Source organism: Rhineura floridana, chromosome 3 (assembly GCF_030035675.1).
Source record: "Rhineura floridana isolate rRhiFlo1 chromosome 3, rRhiFlo1.hap2, whole genome shotgun sequence".
Classification (NCBI taxonomy): domain Eukaryota; kingdom Metazoa; phylum Chordata; class Lepidosauria; order Squamata; family Rhineuridae; genus Rhineura; species Rhineura floridana.
This window is the reverse complement of record NC_084482.1, coordinates 150,806,443-150,814,029: the sequence shown is the minus strand read 5'-3', so window position 1 is coordinate 150,814,029 and position 7,587 is coordinate 150,806,443. Positions and strand designations below refer to the sequence as shown.

The 7,587-nt window shown below is 40.2% G+C and overlaps 1 protein-coding gene across 6 annotated transcripts in view; it reads right to left on the bottom strand.

The window, feature by feature from the left end:
- Positions 1 to 210: 210 nt before the first annotated feature.
- Positions 211 to 7,587, bottom strand: part of COL7A1 (collagen type VII alpha 1 chain) — a 201,752-nt gene continuing 194,375 nt past the window's right edge. For all 6 annotated transcript variants that reach the window (XM_061618340.1, XM_061618339.1, XM_061618342.1 and 3 more), the window contains 4 exons: positions 7,300 to 7,419; positions 6,158 to 6,220; positions 4,373 to 4,552; positions 211 to 4,091 (listed from right to left, as the gene is read on the bottom strand). In XM_061618340.1, coding sequence (XP_061474324.1) covers positions 4,057 to 4,091; positions 4,373 to 4,552; positions 6,158 to 6,220; positions 7,300 to 7,419 — 398 coding nt within the window. In that variant the 3' untranslated portion in view covers positions 211 to 4,056. The remainder of the gene's footprint in view (positions 4,092 to 4,372; positions 4,553 to 6,157; positions 6,221 to 7,299; positions 7,420 to 7,587) is intronic.

Here is a 7,587-nt window from a genome sequence, read left to right as displayed (position 1 = left end):
TGGGTGATGTGGATGGGAATACAGAAGTGTTTTTTTCTACAGTATTTCTGAACAGCTTAGATCTTCAGACCCAGCTTCTGGTGGAAGCTGATGTCTTGTGGGATAAAAGATAGGTGAGATGTCCTGTGGTGCATTCTAAAAACAACAACACCCAGCTGATGAACACACTTGACTTAATGAGGTACAATAAATTTTTATTCATTTACCACATTTGGATTTTGCACCATACATCATAATTAGAGGCATTTTACCAAGAAAAGAAACAGTAATGTTTGCATCTATATTCTATACTCAGTATCTTGGAATAAAACTGTGATTGATGGCAGCAAAGATCGTATGTACACCAAGGGGGTGGTGCTATTTGAGGAAAATGCTTTGCTTTCTTAGCAAACACACTGTGCAGAGGGAAAAAAGCAAGGGCCATGCTGAGTTCCTCCTTACAGATTATCCAGGGGTCTAGCAAAATACAAGTCAGGATGTAACTGCTGCTTTTTGACCACTTGAATAACTAAGCAGTGAGATTTATTAACAGACTCTGTGTCCTTTCATGCTGCAATACATTTGTTAGTCTTTTAAGGTGCCACAGGACTCTTTGTTGTTTTTATAAAAGACTAAACTTGGCTGCTCATCTGGAATTCACAAGGTACTGATATATAGATGAAGAGCTATAGTGCAGTAGCAGAACACATGATTTCTTTGCAGAGTTGAAGCCCTGCCATCTCAAGTTAAAATGGTCAAATTCATACGTTCATGCTCTTTACAAGAAGGAGGCACTGAACACTATTATATAGTATATAGCTGGTTTATCATGAGACAACGAATGAAGGTGCCTAAACAGGTCTCATGTGCTGGCAAAACATTACCACTGAAATGTCATTTTCTCTCATCCCTTTGGAAATGGAAGTTTATATTGACAGTGACTTTACCTTTGTTCAGAAAATCACAAGAGCTAGAAAGAACCTGCAAGCATGTGTAGACAACATGATGCCCTTAAGATGTTGTGGACTACAGTTCCCATCAGCATGTCCAATAATCAGGGTGATGGGAGTTGTAGTTCATAGCAGCTGGAGGTTGGCTACCCTAGACCCAAGGTAATCCAGTCCAAGCCATCCTGTCGAAGGCCAACAACATCCAGCCAATAGTACCAGACATATAAAGCCATGTAATCTAGTCAACTGTATCCTACAGATAGGAAGGATCAATATGAACACTTTCGGTGACTCAGTCAAAAACTGTCCACAGGTTCCAGTACGAAACTGCTACCAGAGTCACTTTTTGGTCAAAATTTGTCAAAAGCTATGCTCTGCTTCTCTGATTTTGGGAGGCTGCCTTTACATTTGATCATATTTGCATTTGCACCACAGAAATATGAAAGACATGCAACATCTCTTCATGGACTAGGAAAAGGCTGGGTTATGGTCAGAGTCCCTTGGGATTAAAGAGTCTTGTCAGAGCTAGCAAGCACCATTACAATTTGGTGGCATCACACATGTTCTGCAAACCAGTTAAGAAAAGCATTGGCCTTAACTAATTTAGTATTATGTGCATATCCAATCACTGATTTGTACCGTGTACTTAAACCATGGGACTTAGGCATGCCTAATAGTCTCGGTGGTGCCCAAAAGGTGGAAGTAAATTCCATGAAAAATGTACTTCTATAAAAATGTTTAAGATTGGGATGATAAATAACCATCCTTCAAAGACAACAATCCATAACTTATTTACTCTGGACTAGTCCAGTGGGTTCTGAATTGATACTTTCCTATCTATAGGATTACTAACTGATTACTGTAACTGCACCAGATCTATCCACGAGGACAGTGGTAAAATATAACACTCTCTCATTTTTGCTGCTATATGCTACAGCAGCACACATGTCATATGTTTATATAGAGAGCTGTTCCCAATTTTCTTCAGAGATCTTAAAAAAAACCCTAGCTGTTATATCTGAATTTGCACTGAACGTAAGATCATAGAGGATGTCAAAGAGTTGAGGGGGAAGGAGAGAAGCAGGATTAGTATGGGAGATAGCAATCCTAGGTGTTGAAAAAGGATAACAACAGAAAACCGGAGTTGAAATAGACATCACTGCAAAGCTTTTTAAAATGCCCTGTAGTGGTTGCAACATAGTAACAGCCTAGCACCATTCTCAGCATTTCACTGATTATTTCCATTATATTGTTCAGCAGATTAAAAAAAAGACAATGAAAATGAGTGTTTCGTATAGAATTCACTCATACAAAATAAATGTGCTCTTATTTTTGTTTAGTGTCTTCCAATATGGTATTACCTATTGGAGACTATTGCTTCCTGTTCAGGATTAAGGTGAAATTTCTTCAAATGAACTTTTTTAGAGTAATATTTACACAAGACAAGAGGGTGTTTCCCCTAAGATTCTGAAAAAAATGTTACGATTTCAACAGGAATGTTCCCAAACTGTGGTCTATGGACCATCATGGCCTGCATACTGCATTCAGGTGGTTTGTGATGTGTCTGTGGATTTGTGGTTGAAGACAGGAGATGGCATATCTGTTGCATCAAATATTCATATTTTAATTGTACTTGTATTTCTTTTATTTCTTATAATGCATTTTATTGCATTATCTGAATTCTGTAGAATTCAAATTGTAATACAAAAAATACAATATATAAGAAATAAAATACAAGTAAAAATCGTACAGCATGTAGCAAGCACATTATAATTTTTACAGCAGGCCAAAATATTATTAGGTGGCCCACCAAGACCTTCAATGATTTTCAAGTGGTCCATGGGAAAGTAAGTATTGAAAACCACTTATCTGGAAGGCTGTGGTATAAAAACAGTTCAATCAAAGTGCTTAAGGGACTGAAAAGCCATTTAAAGATGTTTAAAGGAGGACATGATAGAGGTTTATAAAATTAGTATTATAAAAATTACTATGAAATTGTTAGATAGTAGGTTCAGAACAGAAAAAGGAAGCGCTTATGTCCTACAATGCAGTTAACATACGCCACTTGATTCGATGATGGCCACAAGCTCAAATGGAAAGTTTGGCAGATGCATAGCGGATGGGTCTAGCAATGGCTATTACTCACAATATCTAAATGGAATCTCTATTGCCATTGGTATTAAGCAATGAATTTGCCTAGGCACTCAGATGGAGATAATACCTCTAGAGGTCTCTGTAAGATCAGCCTTCATCTGCCTTATTATTACTCCTGCTTATGTTCTTAACAAACAATCCATAAGAATTGTTATCTGATCAGTTCTTTCCAAGTGATGAACTCTTACTCCTATCAGATCTGCAGATGTGCACATCATGGCTGCCCTCCTCAAACCTCATTTGACAAACTGGGGGGATGGAGAGTGATTTAGTTTCACAGGAGAATCACAGAAAGAAACCTTTTGGAGCACTGATAGAATTATAGCTTTGATAATGAATCATGGGACTTCTGGGTCCAGATACTCATAGCCCTGCTTATTGCTGAAAGGGCATTTTAGCTCCTAGGAACAGTCTGGCTGAGACCGTCGGGCTGGTTTTCTGCTAGTCTACTGTAAGAGGAAAAGGTCACAAAGTCTATAAACCTGATCTGAAGCAAGTTGCTGAGAGTTTGGTCTGGCTACAATACATTCCATGTGTCATCAGTTGACCAGTATCAAATAAGTTAAGAGAGCTCTAATTAAAATATGTATTTTCTTTTTATATTATATTTAAAAGAGGTTATGCATATGTTTTTCATTTGATAAAAATTTCACCTTAATTTAAAAAAATAAATCAAGAGCAACAAAAATACTTAAAAAAAAGAATAGCACCGTTTCTCTGCTTCAGCTGAAGCAGCCCACATACACACAACACACATGCATTCGCACATGCACACACAAAATACACACACACACACACACACCACTGTGCTGCAGGGAATAGAAATGGCAGCAAGGTCAGACCAAATGCACCATGTGTATGTACATGTCTAAGACCTTATGCAGGCTAAGAATGGTTTGGAAGCCTCAAAGTCTGGGACTCTTCTTTTGGTCAGTCCTCCAGTTCTCCCAGAATAGGAAACGCGCTTAAGAATTTATACATTTCTGTTCCCATCCAATGTGCTGCCACCTACCAAACGAGGGAAAAAAGCATTATTGGAATCAACAATATTTAAAAACTGGTCCTTCTTTAAACATGCATTGTTTTAGGACAGCCTTCCCCAACCTGGTGCTCTCCAGACATTGTTGGACTACAACTCCCATCATCCCTGACTATTGGCCATGCTGGCTGGGGCTAATGGACTTGCAGTCCAACAGCAACTGGAGGGCCCCTGATTGAAGAAGGCTGCTTTAGGATCTGCTGAACAATGAGCAGCAGCAGGTCCCTGTTATCTCTTTGCCAGCTTTTACCTGCATCAGCCTGTGGCTTGCACTGAAGTTCACAATCCTCCTTGGAGTCGAAGCGGTTGAAATTACCCTTGCAACCGCTGTAGATGAACGGCCGACACTCAGATACTCTTTGGTTATAGTACCACCTTAGTGTGTATGTGTTGCAGTCTCCTTCATCCAGGGACAAGGCACATGGCTCAGCTGGAAGGGGAAATGTGAAACAAGCCTATATGTCATGGCTTAAGCATCCACTCTCGGGTGTTATACTTGGCAAAACCTTGACAAAGAACACATTTTCTCTAGAGCCTAAGACAGACTTGAAAGACAATGCAAGAGTGGGTTGGAAAAGAGCCATGCAGAATTGGTAGTTAACACATCAGTAGGTTACACTAGGATATACTTGTTCATGTACTTAAGCCTAAAGACCAGTGTAGAGCCCTGTCAATCCTGTAGCACATTAGCATTATAATTTGAATGATGGCCTCTGAGTTAAATCTGAGTATCTTCATGTGCCTCAATTAATGTAATGGGACTTTTCTCAGTAGTAAACGTTATCCAGTATAAGCTGCTCATCTGTGTGAAAGTTATTACATATTGTTTTCCATTTATACTGTAGACAGCCATTTCTTCTTAACAGAAAAGGTGATTGCTTCACTTAAGGGAGCCACTGTGGAAAATGTAGTTTATCATATGCAAACATTTTAAGTCTTAACATGTTTACTGATTGTGAGGTCCAAAGCTACTGTTAGATCAGGCTATGACTGGGTCATTGTGGGGTGATTTTGTGTGATTTTCATGATGGTGTACTCAGTAGTCACACAGCAAAATGGCAATTAGGTGGTAAAATTTGCTTTGGATGTACGTAATCACCTGATTGTCATCTCAGGTCAGTGTGACATGAAGTGGACATGAATGATCCATATGCCCTTTTGGAAGTGCTGTGCAGGTCTCATGCTAAATGTATTACTGGATGTTAAAGTCTTCTTATCATGTGGAGACTGACATCAAGTCTTGATGTGACATGTTGCTATCTGGATTCCAACTTCATTGCACATTGGGCGCTACCATCAGTTTGGGCATCTGTTGTCTGATCCAATTCCTAATGATAAGCAAGTAAAGTTGCTTCTAGCAAGTTGTCAATACAGCCCTTGCTTGATACACCTTAGTTGTCCCTGTTGTATTTGACTTCTTGATATTTGCAACTTCACTGTTTGGGGCATGGGAAAGTCTTTGCCATCACGTCTTTAGTCTACAGATTTTCTTCTAAGTTCTTCATGGCACAAGAATGTACGCTTACTTGTCCACGCTATAGAAGCCAGCATCAGGGAGGACTAGGGCTTATACTGAAAAAAATACAGCTATGGACAGATGTCATTTTTATCTCCACAAGTTTGAGCAACATACCCTCTAAGTGCAATGCCTGTCTACCACCATTAGATTGAATTTCTCTTCTAAAAGTAGTCTGCAGATTGGCTCTGCTAGCAAATACCAGCTCTACAAAGAATACTACACCACCTCAGGGTCAAAGTAGAGTCATATTCAGCATGCTAAGATATACACCACCTTCTTCCTGGAACAGCAGGCCCAGATAGTGATAACACAGGTTGTGGGGAAGGGGGAACCTGGTAGGCTACATGCATCCCAGAGTCCATAGGTTCCCTGTCTTAGCCTAGAAATAATCTGTTTGTATTATTTATAGTATCAGAAGCAAGAGGAGCGAATGGATCTTAATTTATTCCAAGAGGATGGAAGGAAAGGAGACAACTGTTCTTTGAGAGAAAGGCACAAGGCAGGTCTGCTGCTTACCTTCCTCAGAGGGAGCTCTCTTTTGCCGTCCATGCTTGGGGGCTGCCCTTGGGCTCATTACTTCTACAAACAGGGAGCAGAGTACTGGTTTAAGAAGTCATGCTGCTAGGAGAAGCTTCTGGTGTTTACGTCTGTCTTCATCCGACCCTCCCACCCACCCCCATTCAGAAGGAGGAATAGGATGGCTAGTACATGGAATGCGGCTTCAGAGACATAGGGTTTACTTGTGGCCAAAAAACAAAACCCAGAACAAAAGGATCACAATGTAGCACCATCTTGTCTATATGCAAAATGGAACTTTAGCTGTTATCCGTCTCACTACCCATATACCCCTTCAAATTCAAGATCAAAAGCTGCAGTATTAGACCTCATGAGTTATGGATACAGAGTACAGTAGTTTTTAAAAAAAAAAATCCTTGAGACTTACAAGAAAATTACAGGAGTAACAGAATAGGTTCTACTAATGGCTTCCTACTTTTGATAAACTAAGGAAATCAAGCAGGTCCTGGAACATTTTTTAATCCATCTTCCCCTTCTGCTAGAAAACTCTGGTCAGTGAACTGCCAGTCGAAGAGAAAAAAATTAATATCAACCAACCCTGCAGGGACAATGAATAAATTGCTGGGGATGTCAGTTATCAAAGTTAAGAATGTGTTTACTGGTTCCAAAGTAGAATACTGAGGGTCCTTTTCTATCATCAATCATGCCATAGAATCCTCTTTGCTTACTTGTGGTCTCCACCTTGTTCCTGCACTACAGATGGGAGGAAAGACCATCAGGCCTTGAATCTGGCAAAGACCATTTCTCTTAGGGTCAAGAAAAGTCATTTCTCTATCTAGCTGCTTTTTAAAGAAAAATTATTTGCCAAGGCTGCCAACTAGTGGCCATGGAGGAGAAGACAGAGCCGGTAATGGAAGTGGTTTTCAACCAGTATCTATGCAGAAGTGGATAGGCAAAGCCAGTCAGTCATTTCACCCAAATTTCCACACAGTTTGTAGGCTAGTACACTTTTACTAATCGCTTTCACTGGGCTTCAATAAGAGGCCAGTGACCCACCCTGCTGCTACCCACACCCAAGGGGCTACTGCAGGAGGAGATACCCCAATTCCTTCAGACATGTTCTGCAAACCAATGGAGCTCACCATCCCTCAGCATTGGGGTCTCTGTCCCATCTGTTCCCAAGCCCTCATCATAGTCCTCCTCTGTGTAGATGTACTCATACTCGGGTTCATCAATGTTCACTATGTTCCGTGCCTGGCTCCCTACAAAACAGGAATGGCTGGTTCAGAAAGAATTCAAAATTGATGAGGTCTAGATGGCAAGAAAGGAATGACAAATGAGTAGGGGTCATTCTGAGCATGTTTACTCCTTCATTCCTAGAATGTGGTTGATTAAAGTGCCACTTGTAAAAACTGATAGACTGTTGCAGC